The 18,614-nt window shown below is 39.8% G+C and overlaps 1 protein-coding gene and 1 pseudogene across 2 annotated transcripts in view; one reads left to right on the top strand and one right to left on the bottom strand.

Annotated features, from left to right (window-relative positions):
• Positions 1-18,614, bottom strand: part of csnk1e (casein kinase 1 epsilon) — a 76,517-nt gene that overhangs the window by 45,017 nt on the left and 12,886 nt on the right. Inside the window, exons 1-2 of one of the 2 annotated variants that reach the window (XM_008120312.3) lie at positions 5,776-6,034; positions 357-444 (exon numbers count right to left, since the gene is read on the bottom strand). In XM_008120312.3, coding sequence (XP_008118519.1) covers positions 357-432 — 76 coding nt within the window. In that variant the 5' untranslated portion in view covers positions 433-444; positions 5,776-6,034. Of the gene's footprint in view, positions 1-356; positions 445-5,775; positions 6,035-18,614 lie in introns of those variants that run through there. The other variant, XM_003227149.4, reaches the window with a different exon arrangement.
• On the top strand, positions 17,996-18,149 carry LOC134299805 (U2 spliceosomal RNA; annotated as a pseudogene).

The raw sequence follows: 18,614 nt of genomic DNA, 5'->3' as shown, positions 1-18,614 counted from the left end.
TCCGTCCTTCATATACTTGGTGCAAGAACAGGATACATTATGTAGCGCAGGATTTGGTGTTATCTAGGAATATTACAAACCCTTGCCATTCCTTTTTTTTTTTAAATCAAAAATTGTACGAGCAGGAAAAAAAATAATTCGAAAGGCAGGATTAACTTTATATACCCCCGTTTTAGATACTTTTCCTGGTTTGAAAGACATATATTTTTAAAAGATTAGAATGACCCTAGTTCCCTCAGGTTGAAAAAGCAGCAGACTACTTTTAAAAATGGACCCATCAAATACATCATTCTATCAATTAGTCTGAGCCACTATAAAAATTTAAAAATGTATGCCTACACAGAGCAGTAACTTACCCAAATAAATATCTCCAAAGGATCCACTACCAATTTTTCGTCCCAGCCGATATTTGTTCCCCACTCGGAGCTCCATGTTTCAGTTGCTCTGGGAACAAAGCAAAAGACATATAGGGTTAGGTTAGAAAACATGGTTTTTGGCAAGAGATACCATATAAGGACCCAATGTTTGTTCCTAGGTACTCCCTGAATTTGCTGCCTTACCCCTAGGGTTTACATTTTGACACAGAAAAAAATCTCACTTAGTTTCTGTCCCAAAAAGATCTCTAAACTTCAGTAGAGTAAGCGTAATTTTTCTTCAATGATGTGGTTAGAAAAATATGCATCTCATGGGTGGGGGCGGGGGGAATTAGGAAAACAGCAGTGTCGAACTAGTCACCTAAATTGACCTTAAATCGAAAGCCATCATGGGCTGCTATTCTAAACAAACTTATCTAGAAAGCAAGTCTTGCTAAAATTACTGATTCTATCTCAGGATGTCATGCAGACAACACACTGGCTTTTGACATCAAATCAGTTTTCTGGTCTCTTCTTCCTCCTCCTCTTGCCTTTTTGAACATCTTACCAGAGGAAGAGATTTGAGTAGGTCTAATGAACATGTAACACTAGTTGGAATTATTCTTATGAGTAACATTGAGGCCTCCACATTTTATATGAAAGCAAAGATGCAGAATTACATTTTAGAATGCTTAAGATTACAATGCTACAGAAACTATAAGAGAAGCTAATGGTGGAAACTAACCCCAACTTATTGATATACTTTCCCATCAACTTGTGGTTACTTCACAATACAGTACTATTTCTAAAGTTCATCCAGGACAAAGAGAGATGGAGAGAAACAAGAATACAGTCAGCTGGCCATATCCATAGATTCCACCACCCAAAGACTGAAAATATTTTTCAAAAATCCAATACTGCTTTTGCCATTTTATATAAGGGACACCATTTTATTATGACACTGCATATAATGGGATTTCACCATCTTCGAATTTTGGTGTCCACAGGAACTAAATCCCAGTGGATGCCCAAGACCCACTGTAGATCCCTAAGACTTAGTATTGCTATTCCACTGAACAGATTATTTCTGTACTGGAAGTGCAGCTGCAAGAGAGAATTACTATAAAGAATGGTGGAAGGTTAAATTTCTCCCTTATTCAAACCATTCATGGCTTCTTGGGCTGAAGTCACATGTCTATATCCCTCTATTTATAATTTGTCAGTAGGCCCACTATCTCTTTTTGTATAATACATTCATCAACATAAAGTTCAACCAATCTTGAGTTTTACTACTTTTGGTATGTGCAAGAGGAATAGTGTCTTTGCAGAGACCAAATAGGCATTCTAGAGTTTCACCAACTAGATCCCCTTGGACAGCCACCATCTTGTGCTATTTCCCTGATCAAATGACATAGATCTGTCTAAAGAAGGGGAGGAGACTGTGGTTTCTTTTAGAGGATGCTGCTCTATGGTTAATTTATGTAATGCATGTTTATGAATGCACTCCATGCAGGCTTTGCTCTCCTGGGGTGGGCTGCTGGGAAGAACGGGCAAGGATTAAGTAGACGAAAGGATCCTTTGCCTCAATGGGGAACAGCAGAAGGGAAGCTGTTGGACATAAGATGTTAGAATAAGCCCCATAAGTGGAGTTCTAGTCACATTCAAATCCATGTTTTCCACTAATCATGAGATTACAGCAAGAGGAATGGATGAGCTACAGACACACATTTAAGTATTCTGCGTGTGCTTTATAATAGATTACCATAAACCCTAAAAAAAACACTGTTCCAGCTTCTCAAAACGCACCAGGAGGTGGAGCCTCCTGGTGTAACATGTACTCAGTACTTGCAAGTTTATTTATCAGTAAAGAATACGCAACCATCCCTCCTTTTTAAATTCAATCAAGCGGAATTTACAACAGAAGGGCAGCCCTAAAAAGCAAACAGAAAGAAACATGGCAGGCAAGCGAGATGACAAGAATCTATTCCCATCTAACCCTTATAAATCTAGGTTCAAAACCTCCCATAATTTGGCTCATGCTCTATCCTGCTGGAAGGGTAAAGTCTTATATCCCTATAAACTAGGATAATAAACTAGGAGCATGACATATGTGGCCTGCTAGATATTGCTAGACTGCAACCCCCATCATCCCTCACTGCTGGCTCCATCGGGTAGTACTGATGGGAGCAGTAGTCCAGCAACATTTGGAGGACCATGTATTCTCTTCACCTATTCATTGAACTCGTCATAAAACTGGGAAACACCAGTGTCCTTCAGAAGTTACTATGGCAGTGCCCCATTCCTTAGGAGTTTTAATTTGCTCTATCAGCATTGCTGAAAAGCATGGACTATTAATGCAATAAAAAGCAGGGCTCGGTGTTTGAATCAGCTAGTAAGTAACCCGTTTCATGGAAGAGATTCTCCTTCAGGTCCTCAGGGACCCAGCTGTTCACTGTGGGTTTTTTCCCCAGTATGCTGTGACCTTTCAACTTCCTGTAACAGCTTCCTGTGAGAGACTGGTTCTTGATTATCCCACACAGTTTTATAAGAATGCTTCCAGCTGACTGGTCATCAAATACTTTGCAAAAAGCAGATTACTAGCATTAATGTGCTGGTTTATATCCCATCTTTCTTCACAGAAGCCTGGGAGATATTATCCAGATAATCAAAACAACCCAGAGAACAACAATAGGCAAGCACGGAAAGGGTTAGGAACAAAGAACAAATAGTCTGTTGCTTTCCATAGATACTAATGAAATGCAGAATCCAAAATACATCAACATTCAAGGGACTTCCTATCTAGTAAGACATAAGAAGCAGGGATAAGAAAAAGCTGTGGGTTAAGGGTTCATAAAATGCAACTAGACTATGGTTGTTCATGCCAAGGACTACAAACATCCAGCTACTTTGGGAACGACTTCCAAATAACTTGAGAGGAGAAGAAAAGGAAGACTAGCTTTCCCCCTTTTCACCTACCACCATAAATAATCACGAATAGTTGGTTTCTAGCCTCAGGCTTTCTTCTCCACAACCCAACGATACAAATGAATGTGTACCTTCTTCCAAACTAGAGCAAAAGCCCCAGGGAGGCAAGAAACCAACCAAGAATTCCCTCTTCTACTATCAGGAAGGATTCCCACACATTGCCCTAATGCATATACTCTGCGTGAGTGGATGCTTATTATGTATTAATATCCCTTTCTCTCTAGTGCTCTCTGTCTCACACACACAACAATTCTAGAAAGCTACAACCTAGGCTGCATGATGCTGTACGCAAAAACACACATACTCTATTATACATTATAGAAAATACATATACGTAAGAGGCTATAAATGTGTATACATATGTATGGATGAACACACAATGCAAATCCCCCAAACAACAGAGCTTCAGGATGTAAACAACCCACCCATCCACCTTTCTCCCTCCCAAACAATTACGCCAAATGAGAAGAGCTCTTTCCTCCTAACCTTACTTGATTTACGAGGAAAGGAAAATACACCTGGGCCAGATTGTGTAAAGGGTGACCAGATACATAATAGATGCTTTTAAAGGGAGGGGGAGATATGAGAAGGGAGAGGGATGTTTCATACTAGCTTTAAACGCTGGAGGAAGACATAAGAAATAAAGAATATTTTTAAAATGGGTCAGAAAAAAAATCCTTTTTTCTTCTTCAATGCTTCTAGGTCAAAGAACTAAAAAGATGGGGATGCAAGAAGGGAGGAGATAATTCATATTCCTTTAAATGCTAAAGGACAGGAGAAGTAACAAATAACATTTTCCCCCTTTAAAAAAAAACAATGGGCCAGGAAACACATCTATTTGCTTCTTCTTGAACACTTCCCCCCATTTTGGGGGATGTAGAAAAAAGAAAGGGAGATGAAAGCAGATCAAACATTACTACATAACCAATGGAAAAAAGAGATAAAAAGAGACACTGATACTATCTCTCCTCATCAGTCAACCACAAGCATAACTTCAAATTATATCACCTTCGAGCAATAGTTGAAACATGGGGGAGGAGAGGAGAGAAAAAACACAATGTTTTTTTAAAAAATAGGCATATTGTTAATTAGAAAGGAACGTATTTTTGAAAAACATAGGCCCTTATTAAATTTATTTATTTATATTTGTTTATTGACTGTACTTATATACCGCTTTTCTCATCCCGGGGGACTCAAACTTCAAATTATATCACCTTCGAGCAATGGCTGAAACATGGGGAGGAGGGGGGAGAAAAAATACAATGGTTTTAAAAAATTAGGCATTTTTAATTAGATGGGAACATATTTTTAAAAAACCTAAGTCTCTTAATAAATTTATTTATATTTATTTATTTACTTATTTATATGCTGCTTTTCTCACCGGGACACACACACACACACACACACACACACACACACACTCAAAGCAGGTTTACAACCTAATAATGCCAAAATTCAATACCCAACATACATATAAAACCAAATCATAAAAACTAAACAAAAAACATATAGCTAGCTATGCATTAAAATCAGTAAGATGGATTAAACATAAGACAAAACAGCATTTTGAAATGAGAACATAGAATTTAAAACCACCTAATAGAAACATTAAAATCACAGAAAGTCTCATCTGATACAAAGGAGAAAGGAAGGGAGGGGGGGTTGGATGAGAGATTATCTATTCCCCTCTCCCCAATATCCCAACCCTTCTTTCTCAAGGCACAAAAGGAGAATGGGATGTACAATAAACATCTCATGTCCCCTTATTTTGTCACTTTGGAGGAATATATCGAAGCTTTTCCATAACAACCAAATTATTATTATTATTATTATTATTATTATTATTATTATTATTATTATTATTATTAGGGGCAGCTTAAATTGGTGGTAATAAAAGCTGGGAGGGAAAGAGCCAGAAATAACAGTTACTTAAGAAATTGAAGCAAAGGAAGCCAAAAGATGACAAACACAATGGTGATCTACTTCCACCACCAACAGAATAAATAGGCAATAATAAATAGGATATGATGGCGTTCTCAATCTCAACCCCCTTGAAATTGATACAAAAGAATAATAATACTAAAGGTAATAGTAATAGCAGCTTTTCCTATATACAGACAATGGGGAGAGGAAGCTGTGAGGGGAGCCAAAAGGTACAGGAGCTCCCCTTAAAAATGGTGAAAGGGGCTGCCTGCCTTTCTAAGCCTTTTGTTTTCCTCAGAAACTATCAAAAGATTCCCCCTCCCTTGTTCCCGTGTCACATAATTGTGCCCCCCCCCCCCATCACGACCCCAGCCTTGTTGTGTGTAAGGCTGAGAGTCTTCCCCCTCCCTCCTCCTCCTCTGTGAGGGAAAAAAAGGAGCACAAAGGGACGGAGGGGCCTCCTTTCCCCCCGGGTTTGCACCCCCAAACGGGCCCGGATCCCCCCAATATTCACCCCGCCTGGAAGCAGCCCGCCTGCCGCTTCTGCTCCTGGGGCTGTCAAGGGGGGAACGCGCCCCGGCGGGGAGGATGACGGAGGATTGGGAAAGGCGGCCCCGGTCGCCGTCAAGCCAGCGCCGCCACCGCCGCCGCTGCTTCCTCCTTCCTTCCTTCGCTCGCTCGTTCACTCTCTCGCGCGCTCCCGCTCGCTCACTCGCTGGCTCTGCCTCCTTCCCCTTCAGCCTCCCTCCGGTGTGTGGACTGACGAGACTCTCCCTCATTGAGTTTCCATTGAGCCTCGGGAAGCCAAACCCAGTGATGTCATCCCACAAAGGCCAAGGTCCTCCCCTGGCAGGTTTAAAGGGGCCGCGTCTTGTTTTTGTGGCGTGTGAGCGTGTATGTGTATTGTATTGTATTGTATTGTACTCCATCCTATTGTATTACTAAGGTTTATTATTGTTGGGTATTTTATTTATTTATTTATTTATTTACTACATTTATATCCTGCCCTTCTCACCCCGAAGGGGACTCAATATATTATATTATTAGCACAGCACAATATTAGCATTATATGTTACTATATTGTACTATACCACTATACTGCAATATTATTAGTAATAGTACATGTAATATATGATTAATATTATGATATTGTATTATTAGTAGTATTATATTGTATTATATTTTATGACTGTGTAACGGCATCAATTGCCACTTGTAAGCCGCCCTGAGTCCCCTCAGGTGAGAAGGGTGGGGTATAAATAATTGAAATAAATAATAAATATTACATTGTAATATTATTGTCAATATTATATGAATATACAAAATATTATATATTATTGTATATTATATTATAGGGGCCCCTGGTGGCACAGCATTGAGCTGCTGAACTTGCGGACCAAAAGGTCCCAGGTTCAAATCCCGGGAGCGACGTGAGCAGCCGCTGTTAGCTCTAGCTCCTGCCAACCTAGCAGTTCGAAAACATGCCAATGTGAGTAGATCAATAGGTACCACTCCGGCGGGAAGGTAACGGCACTCCATGCAGTCATGCCGGCCACATGACCTTGGAGGGGTCTACGGACAATGCCGGCTCTTCGGCTTAGAAATGGAGATGAGCACCAACCCCCAGAGTCGGTCATGACTGGACTTATCATCAGGGGAAAACCTTTACCTTTTATTGTATTATACCACTACAGTATACAGTGTTCCCTCGCTTATCGCTGGGGTTAGGTTCCAGGACCACCGGCAATAAGTGAAAATCCGTGAAGTAGGGACGCTATATTTATCTCAATATTTATACATTATTTTAGTAATTATACACTATTTTAAGTCTTTATCAACCAATCGTGTGTTGATAAATCGCCTCCTTCTCCTCCCGTTGCCACTTGGGCTCCTTTTCTCTCCCTTTGTCTTCTCCTTCCTCACTTCCTTAGACTGTAAATTGTAATCTTTTATGATTTTAGAGTTTATTGAAAAACCGCAAAACAGCAAATCCGTGAAGAGTGAACTGCGAAGTAGTGAGGGAACGCTGTACTGCAATATTATTAGTAATATTGCATGTAATATATAATATATGATTAATGTTATGATATGGTAATATTATTAGTATTATATTGTATTACATTATAATATTAATAATAATAAAAAGAATAATAATAATAAAACTTTATTTATACCACGCCACCATCTCCCCGCGGGGACTCGAGGCGGCTCACATGGGGCAAAGCCTGATCAGAATAGTTTACAAAAACAACAACATAAATACATTATGCAATATACAAAAGATAAAACACCATAATGCAATAAAACAAGAGTTAATACAACAGTAATAATATCAATCAATTGTCAATAATATATGAATATACAAAATATTATATATTATTGTATATTATATTGTATATTGTGTATTATAAACAATATACTATATATATAGTACATACATAATACGTATTATATTATGAACACAGCATGTTACTATGGTGAGGGCCTCCAACTGATGGCACAGGAGACAAGCTTTAATTTTATTAATTATAATTTTATTTTATTAATTTTATATTTTGTTATTTATATTTACTATTTATTATAAATTTTGTTATTTTATTGTATTTCATTGCATTATTTTATTTAAATTTATTATTATTTATACATTTCTATCCCGTTTTTCTCCCATGGGTGGGATTCAAAGCAGCATACAACATATAAAATTTATACAAATACATCCGGCCACAATACATAATCATTTAAAACATCATATTCTGATATTTTAAAAATCGCAATTAACATATCAAATAAAACAATGTAAAAACTTATAGCAAGCATATCCATAACCTCCGGCCACTGAAGTTATTTTTCAACTATTATCAAAATATTTATCAGACTGGCAGAGCCTATTATCATTCGCCTGGGAAGGCCTGGCTCCAAAGAAAGGTTTTAATTTATAATACAATAGAGTCTCGCTTATCCAACATAAATGGGCCGGCAGAACATTGGTTAAGTGAAAATGTTGGATAATGATGGATTAAGGAAAAGCCTATTAAACATCAAATTACGTTATGATTTTACAAATTAAGCACCAAAACATATTTTACAACAGATAGACAGAAAAGGTAGTTCAGTACACGATTCAATACATGGCAACATTATGTAATAATTACTGTATTTATGAATTTAGCACCAAAACATAGCAATGTATTGAAAACACTGACTACAAAAACATTGACCACTAAAAGATTGACTACAAATAAAAATAGAATTGCATAAAATGAACTTACAGTAACAACATTGTTAAATTCGCAAAAAGTCCAGTCCTGTGAAGGCCGACTGCGTTGGATAATACAGAACGTTGGATGAGTGAAGGTTGAACAAGCGAGACTCTACTCTAATATTAATTTATCTACCCTATTTATACGGCTCCTTTCTCTACCCCTGAAGGGGACTCAAGGCGGCTTACATATGGCAATTATTCAATGCCTTAAACACATCCAAAACATTAAGCTTAAAATAAATTGAATTAAAATCAGTGTGTATTAAATATTTAAAAACATTACATTCAACATTAAAATCACGCCATCCAGAAATCGTAGTCCTAGGCCATTCTGTAGTCATTGCACATATTCCAAATCTATTATTGCACTGAGCTATTCTCTGAAAGTCTTATCCCAGAGCCAGGTTTTTACTTTCCTTCTGAAAGCTAAAAAAGAAGGGGCTGATCTGATCTCATTGGGGAGGGAGTTCCATATCCACGGGGCCACCACTGAGAAGGCCCTGTCTCTCATCCCCGCCAATCGGGTTTGCAAAGCAGGCGTGATCGAGAGCAGGGTCTCCCCATATGATCTTAATCTCCGAGGTGGTTCATAGGGGGAGAAACGTTTGGACATATAAACTGGGCTGGTACCATTTAGGGCTTTATAGGCTAAAGCCAGTACTTTGAATTGTGCTTGGAAGCAGACTGGCAGCCAGAGGAGCTGACGCAACAGGGAAGTTGTTTACTCCCTGTACGCCGCTCCTGTGAGCAACCTGGTTGCTGCCCGTTGGACCAATTGAAGCTTCTAAACAGACTTCAAAGGCAACCATTGCAGTAATCTATACAGGATGTAACAACAGTGTGGACCACCATGGCCAAGTCTGACTTCCCAAGGTACAGGCGCAACTGACACACAAGTTTTAATTGTGTGAAGGCTCCTCTGTCAACCATCTCCACAGGGCCGGGCTATAGCGCAGCTGGCTAGTAACCAGCTGCAATAAATCACTACTGACCGAGAGGCCATGAGTTCGAAGCCCGGGCCGGGTTAAGCCCCCAACCATTAAATAGCCCGGCTTGCTGTTGACCTATGCAGCCCCGAAAGACAGTTGCATCTGTCAATTAGGGAAATTTAGGTACGCTTTATGCGGGAGGCTAATTTAACTAATTTACAACATCATAAAACTGCCAGCAAAACATGAGGAAAGGAATGAGGAAGTACAGCCACTAGTGGACAGTGAAGCAACAGCTCCCCCTGTGGCCGGAATCGTGAAGCTGGAAAAAAATGTTAAATGCCTCTGTGTCTGTCTATATATGTTGTTTGTCTGTTGGCACTGAATGTTTGCCATATATGTGTTCATTGTAATCCGCACTGAATCCCCTTCGGGGTGAGAAGGGCGGAATATAAATACTGTAAATAAATAAATAAAATAAATAAATAAAAGCTTTATTCTTATATCCTGCCACCATCTCCCTGGAGGGACTCGGGGCGGTTTACATGGAGACCAAGCCCACCATAAACAAGGATTACAAGGTAAAACACAAGAAAAACATATAACAAATAAACAATATAATTAAAACAATTAAAACTAGAAATGTAAAAACATCATAAAAATACATAATCAACTGACATCAACAACCAGTAGCCGGACAAAGTGGGCATGTTCAGATTCAAGAGGGCTGGGCAAGGGCTTGTGCAAAATGCAGACTATAGGGCCAGGGCTTGGAGTAAAGTGCTGAAAAAACCAAAACAATAACTTAGGGCTGGGCAGGCCTGATCAGGAGCTAAACTGTCATTCAAAGGCATATTGGAACATCCAAGTTTTCAAGTCTTTACAGAAGACTTGAAATAATTTATTATTTCAATAAAACTATTTCATTTTATTGTTTTTCCTTTGTCTTCCATTACTTCTTCGTCCAGTTTGAGGGGTTCTGTTCTCTTTCTCCTTTTTTTTAAAACATGTGGAAAAACTAACATCCATAATTTCAACAGAAAGGAGAAAACCATGAAAATGAACAAAATCTAGCTACCAGTATTAAAAAAAACCTCTAAAATCAGGACAATAAATAAAAAAAAACAACACTCTAAAACCAGAGGAATTCTAGGCATGACACATTCAGGGCCAGCTAGCACCTCCCAAGAAAGGATTGCCCCAGGCAGGAAGCAACCTGGCCTTGAAGCTGCAAGGCTTTCAATGCTAATCAAGGTGAGTTCTTTCTCCCACCCTGGACCTTGTGTTATTTTATGGTTTTATTCTTTTGTTTCCTTCACTATTGTTTTTATTTTATTTTTCCTGCAGCTTCAATTTGTCTTCATTCTAGTAGCCCCTCATTAATGATAGCTTTGTTTTTGTTTTCTCTCTCTCTTTGCCTCTCTCTCTTTCTCTCTTTAACACTCTGGAAAAGCAACACCCTACCAGTTCCAAACAAACAAACAAATGTGCCAGCAATATACATATGCCTAAGGGTGAATCACACAGTCAATAAGGTACATCTGTATGTAAAACATACCTCTCTTTAGCTAGAGGTATATGTGTATTATATGTTATTATATTTTAACTCATTGTATTTTATTATGGCTTTGATTTCTTCTTCATTTTAGTGCCCCCTCACTGAGGATTGGTTTAGGGTTTTTTGCCTTTTGACTCCCTCTTTTTTTAATATGCTGGAAAAGCCATATCCACCCCCCCTCCTCCCCCCCGCCGCCCTTCAACTCCCAAACAAACAAATGTGTAAACATAGAGATGCCTAAGGCTTCATCTACACTGTCGATAAGGAACATCTGTATGTAAAACATTAACTCTTCTTACCTGGAGGTATCTATGGATGATGATGGCTTCATTGATACGTACTGAGCTGCACAATAGAGGGAGCCCTATGTGTGTTTACTCAAATGCTCTGAGTCCAATGGTGTTTATTCCTAGCCCCATATAAGCACAACCTGGGGTACATCTATTGTAGAATTAATGCAGTTTGATACTACTTTAACTCCCATGTCTTAATGATATTGGATCATGGGAGTTGTTGTTTGGTGAGGCACATGCAGTTTTGGGCAGAGAAGACTAAAGACCTTGTAAAACGACAACTCCCATTATTCCATAGCAGTATTGATCCATGCTAGTTCAAGTAGTGTCAAGCTGCATTCATTCTACAATGCAGATGTGCCCCAAGTGTGATGTATCCGAAAATACATCACACAGTCCTAGACACTTGGGAAGTGTTCGACTTGTGATTTTGTGATATGAAATCCAGCATATCTATCTTGTTTGCTGTGTCATAATAAAATAATAATAATAATAATAATAATAATAACAACAACTACTACTTTATTTTTACCCTGCCTCCATCTCCCCGAAGGGACTCGGGCAGCTTAAATGGGGACAATCTCAATCAACATACAGTAGAGTCTCACTTATCCAACATAAACAGGCCGGCAGAATGTTGGATAAGCGAATATGTTGGATAATAAGGAGGCATTAAGGAAAAGCCTATTAAACATCAAATTAGGTTATGATTTTACAAATGAAGCACCAAAACATCATGTTAGACAACAAATTTGGCAGAAAAAGTAGTTCAATATGCAGTAATGCTATGTAGTAATTACTGTATTTATGAATTTAGCTCCAAAATATCACGATATATTGAAAACATTGACTACAAAAATGTGTTGGATAATCCAGAACGTTGGATAAGCGAGTGTTGGATAAGTGAGACTCTACTGTAGTTAAAATATAAAATATTAACATACTAAGTACACACGTGGTACATAGAAGTGCATAAACAATACCATAAAGATAGAAAAAAGGAACATTATAGCAAAAATAAATCAACCCTCAAACAACCACTAAAGTTAAAAAGACTTATTAGTTCCAAGTTAGGGCTATGTCATTGAATTCAGAGCATTTTTCCTTTGAATAAACAAACATATGGTACCCAACACATATCAATGAAACCATAATTCTTTGACAAATACCTACAGCTAGGAAAGGTTATATTTTACATACAGACGTTCCTTATCACCAGGCCTATATTACCTTCATACAGTGGTAGTAAACCCAACTGTGAAGATATCAGTAAACACATTTCTTTAAATACACTGCTCAATCAAGCACAGTTTTCAAGGCTGGTATAAAATCACATCTTTCAGTCCTTCCTTTCAAGTGGGATCTGTTTACAATTCAAAAACTCAAGGTAATTTTTCTTTGCATATTCTCTTCCTGAGCTTGGACAAACTTTACTATTCCTCTTCTCAGTTTTGTTTATGCTGCCATCAAGGACAGAAACCTCTGGAGAGCCAAAGGTGAGTTGAAATTGTTGCAAATGCACTGCAAATGGGTCTTGGAAATTTCCCCCCTTTTTGGACTACAATTTCTAGCATCCCCAGGTAACAGAGATTACGGGGTTCTAGGAGCTGTGATTTTAAAAGTAGGGGCATTGTAGTATAGTGGTTCTGAGCACTGGCCTACAACTCAAGACCAGAGATCGATTCCACGCTTAACCTTGTAAAACTACAACTGCTGTGATCCCATTGCATTGGGGCGCAGCAGCTGAAGTGTTATCAATACATTAATTCTACAGAATTTTTTTTCATGTCATGAGCAACCGGAGTTGCTTCTGGAGTGAGAGAATTGGCCGTCTGCAAGGACGTTGCCCAGGGGACGCCCGGATGTTTTGATGTTTTACCATCCTTGTGGGAGGCTTCTCTCATGTCTCCGCATGGAGCTGGAGCTGATAGAGGGTGGGATTCGAACCTGGCAGCCTTCAGGTCAGCAACCCAACCTTCAAGTCACAAGGCTTTTATCCCCTAGGCCATCGGAGGCTCCATAACCTACAGATGCACCCCTGCTTTTTTCTCTACTGAGTTAACTGAGTGCAGACATCTACACTTTGAAATTAACTTGTGGCAAATGAAGTCAATAGAGGACAAAAGGGGAAAATTAGAGAAATTGAGATACTTCACATGGAGTTGAGACTAATCAGGGTAGTCTCAGCTAAATTGAGATGGCCAAAACATTTGTGTATATGAATGAAATCTTTTTAACTGGCTTCAGGCTGGCAACAACAACAAAACAAGCCAATTGCCTTCATGTCCTACTTGTGAGTTTCCCAGAGGCATGTGAGTACCAATTTGCATTTTGACACAATCCAGCGGGATTTCTTTTAGTGTATCTACGCTAAGCAGTTCGAAAACATGTAAATGTGAGTAGATCAATAGGTACCGCTCGGTGGAAAGGTAACAGTGCTCCATTCAGTCATGCTGGCCACATGCCCTTGAGGTGTCTACGGACAATGCGGCTCTTTGGCTTAGAAATGGAGATGAGCACCAACCCCCAGAATCGGACACAATTAGACTTAATGTCAGGGGAAAAACTTTACCTTACACTGTGGCATTAATGCACCACTCTGACTTCCATTGCTCAACGCTATGGAATTATGGGAGTTGTGATTTTACAACATTTGTAGCTTTATTTGCCAAAGTGTGCCGGTATCTCACTAAATTACAATACCCAGGATTACATAGCATTGACCTATGGAGTTAAAGTGGTGTCAAACTGCCTTCATTCTACAGTGTAGATGCGCCACATAGAGTCCAAGAACTGGAAGGGGCATCTAGTCTAACTCCCATCAGCAAAGGAATCAAGGGCAAAGATCTGACAATGGCAGTCAAATTGAGATGTTTCGGCTGGCCTTGAGATAATCGGAACTAATTTCAGACTTCCATGCAGTGCGTTGCCCTAGCTTCCTAAGCAACCATGTTCAAAAAGCGAGACGACACGCGCTCTGTGTATTGACAAAGTTCTAAGAATCCACTTGGATTTCCTTTATGCAGCTTTTACCGTTATTAAGCTGTTAGAGAAAGGCTCTCGAGGAATTGGAAGACATTAAAGAGCAGGCACGGTTATCAGTTTCCAGAAAACCCTCCCTGTTTGGCTCAGGTGGAAGCGGAGACAAAATTAATTACCACCACAACTACAGGGAAGACGCACTGAAACAATATACTTTGTCACTTCTGAACAGTCCCAAAGCACCTTTTGCCCAGGGGAGCCTGACAGGTGGAATGAATGCCAGCATCTCAATTGCTATTAATTTATTCCACAGACTTGTCTAACTAGCTGTGGCTATGAAGCTGCATGGATTTGCAAAGCAAAAGTGTCAGTAAGACAGAACTTTGGGGAAAAAGTTCAGATCTCTACACAGCAAAATGAGCAGAAGATCATCAAATACAAATACAGCCTAGTTATCACACATTGAAGGAAAGTACTGACCATACTTTGGTGAAATAGATAGATTGGGTTGCTGTGAGTTTTCCGGGCTGTATAGCCATGTTCCAGAAGCATTCTCTCCTGAAATTTCACCCACAGACCTCTGAGGTTGTGAGGTCTGTTAGAAACTAGCCAAGTAGGGTTTATATATCTGTGGAATGTCCAGGGTGGGAGAAAGAACTCTTGTGTGTTTGAGGCAAGTGTGAATGTTGCAATTGGCCACCTTGATTAGCATTGAATAGACTTGCAACTTCAAAGCCTGGCTGCTTGATAGCTGGATGGATAGATAGATAGATGGGTGGATGGATTCTTGCTGAATAACGCCCCTCATTGTAGATAATGTGGGAAGAAGTTGCACTGTAGTTTAGGTTACATCTACACTGTAGATTTAATGCAGTTTGACACCACTTTAACTGATGTAGCTGAGTGCTATGGAATAATAATGGTAGTTTTACAAAGCCTTTATCCTGCGACGGTGCCTCACTAAACTAGAAATCTGATGATTCCACAGCATTGAGCCATGGCAGTTAAATGGTGTCAAACTGCATTAATTCTAAAATGCGGTTTTAGAGTCTCCTTTAGAGTAACCTTTAGAGTCTCAGGGTACATCTTCACTATAGAATTAATGCAGCTTGAGACCACTTTAACTGCTATTAATTGATGTTATGGAATCATTAGAGGTGTCATTTTACAAGATATTTCACACTTCTCTGCCAAAGAGAAGGGCCCTTCCAGACTGGCCCTATAATCTAGGATCTGATCTCAGGTTTTTTGCTTTAAACTGGATTATATGAGTCCACACTGCCAGATAATCTGGGTTAAAGAGAAAACCTGGGATCAGATTCTGGGTTATAGGGCCTGTCTGGAAGGGCCCCAAACTGCATCCCCCATGATTCCATAGCATTGAGTCATGGCAGTCTAAAGTCGTGTCAAACTGCTTAAATCTACAGTGTAGATGTACCCTCTGGTGGGTTTTAAACCAGGAATGACCTTTTTCAAAACATGAAGATTCCAGATGTCATTTCTGCTTTGAAAGAAGAATCCATCTCAAGCTAAATCACTCTTCGTCTGACTGCCATCACCAGATCTGTCTACCCATAACTTCAGAGTTTAAAAATGGCTTTAATTAAAAAGCGAAACCCCTGGGAAATGGGGTCTTGTGGGGTGCATAGAATAACTGCGTGTGTTTGTGTGTCTGTGCAAAAGACCATTACCCACAGAGTTTTAAATTACTTAACAGTGTCTCTGATGTCAGGATTGTTCCAGATGAAATTTAGGGTACGTTAATTAAACTGCAGCCTTTTCCCTGATGAAAACCAGTTGACATTACATAACTCATGTAGCAAGTTTGTGCACTAACAGAATCTGACAAAAGGGGAGGAAATGACAATAGGGGGCTTCTGGATATTTTTCACTCTCTTTGTCTTTTTAGAAATGGTTTCAGGGCGCATCTAGATTTGGGAACTCGTGCTATTCTCCTGGATTTTATCATTGTGCTCCACTTTTGCCTTGCTGATCTCTTGCATCTCATTTGAGAGCCAAAATAGTAAGAAGCCTTGTATTGTTCTTTTTATATTGAGCATTGTCCTGGTGTTCCTCTGTAATCAGCTTTTTACTTTTTTATTGTCTTTTATATTTTCAAAGAGCTAGCCACAATAGTCTGCTTCAATAGAAAAATCCTTGAGATATTGTCAAAAGAAAGGGGTTATCGTGCAAAAAATAGATAGTAAACATTCACCAGTTTGAAAAATTCTGCAAGATTTCTTTTTCCTACCATTTTATTTTACTTGGTGAATGTTTACTAACTATTTTTTTGTCCCTGATTCCTTTCAGGAGAAGTGAGAGCTGGGTATTTCACCATAGTCTCTCAGTATGTTGTCATCCATGCCTTTTCTTCCTGTAAACAAATGCACTAAAGGATGTATATGAACTGCATTTGTGCCAACTCAGCTTTTCTTATTAGAATTAAAGATTGACAGAACCGCAAGCCCTACGGCATGGGAGAAGGAAGTCTGTATTTGTTGTGAAACAAAGAGGAACAAAAGGGGTAACAAACACATCTCAAAATAAATTGTGGTGAAAAGACAAGTTCATATACAACCTAAAACCCTGAAGGAAGCATTCCAACCATCATGTGCACTATTCCTAGGGAGTGACTTATTACTGCATTATACGTGTATGTAAGGTAAAGGTAAAGGTTTCCTCCTGACATTAAGTCTATTCGTGTCCGACTCTGGGGGTTGGTGCTCATCTCCATTTCTAAGCCAAAGAGCCGGCAATGTCTATAGACACCTCCAAGGTCATGTGGCCAGCATGACTGCATGGAGCACCATTACCTTCCCATCGGAGCTGTACCTATTGATCTACTCACATTTGCATGTTTTCGAACTGCTAGGTTGGCAGAAGCTGGGGCTAACAGCAGCAGCTCACCTCACTCCCCGAATTTGAACTGCCAACCTTTCAGTCAGCAAGTTCAGCAGCTCAGCGGTTTAACCCACTATGCCACTGTATGTACTATAATACTAATACTGCTGGCCCTTCGTATCCACAGATTTAACTTGAATATACTGCAAGTCGTTTCTGGTACAAGAGACAGCTTCCCAAGATCTACAGAGATACTTGCAGCAACACCTCAGCAAACGAGAGTCCAAAAGTGGCAGGTAAAAAGCCAGAACCTCAATCAGTGGCTGATGATACCAGATGAGAAACACTTCCCTGGGCACACAGAAAACTGGGCGACTTGGAAGGTGTTGAACAGACTGTGTTCTGGTAGCACAAGATGCAGAGCTAATCTTAAGAAATGGGGCAATGAAGTGAAGTGTGGAGAAGAGCAAACCACAGACCACCTATTACAATGCAGTCTGAGTTCTGCCACACGCACAATGGAGGACCTTCTCACAGCAACACCAGAGCACTCCAAGTGGCCAGCTACTGGTCAAAGGAAATCTAGCATAATGCCAAGTTTTTAACTTTGTTTGCAACCGCCCTGTTTAAGGAGCTCCATTGGCTGCCGTTCATCTTCCTGACCCAATTCATGGTTCAGGTGATCACCTACAAAGCCCTGAATGGTTCGGGCCCCGACTACCCTTGTGACCACATTTTCCCCTACGAACCTGCACAATCTCTCCGTCGGGGAAGGCCCTCCTCTCGCTTCCACCTCCGTCACAAGCGCGGTTGGTGGGGACGAGAGAGAGGGCCTTCTCCGTGGTGGCTCCCGGCTCTGGAACTCGCTCCTCGCTTCTCGGCCTTTTGGCTAAGATCAAGTGTAGTATCGCTCCTCAGGGAGATTAGGCAAGCCCCCACCATGGTAGCATTTAGGAAGAGCTTAAAAACCTGGCTCTTCCAACATGCTTTTGGAGAATGAATTTCTCATCCCCATGACAGATTCCATATCTTATCCTTATCTGTTGCACTTTACCTTGCTCTATCAGCTCGATATAGCCACAGGGTCCACCCCATCCCAAGTTGCTCTCTCATTGACTGTAGCACTTTAGCCAATTACCATAGCCCTTGTATTTACAAAACTCACTCGGTGCACTTTGCCCAGTTCTCTTTTATGACTTTAACCCTGGTGCCTAAACCATGTTTCACTATGGTCACCATTTTAATTTTATTATATTAATTGTGTAAAATTTTATATTTGCGTTGTATTTCCTTTTTGATGTGTTTTATGTTGTTTATTGTAATTACCTGGGCTTGGCCCCATGTAAGCCGCCCCGAGTCCCTTCGGGGAGATGGTGGCGGGATACAAAAATAAAGTTGTTATTATTATTAATAATAATAATAATAATAATAATAATAATAATAATAATATAATAACAACTTTATTCTTATACCTCGCCCCATCTCCCC

This window comes from Anolis carolinensis, chromosome 5 (genome assembly GCF_035594765.1).
Source record: "Anolis carolinensis isolate JA03-04 chromosome 5, rAnoCar3.1.pri, whole genome shotgun sequence".
Classification (NCBI taxonomy): domain Eukaryota; kingdom Metazoa; phylum Chordata; class Lepidosauria; order Squamata; family Dactyloidae; genus Anolis; species Anolis carolinensis.
This window is presented reverse-complemented; position numbering and strand designations above follow the sequence as displayed.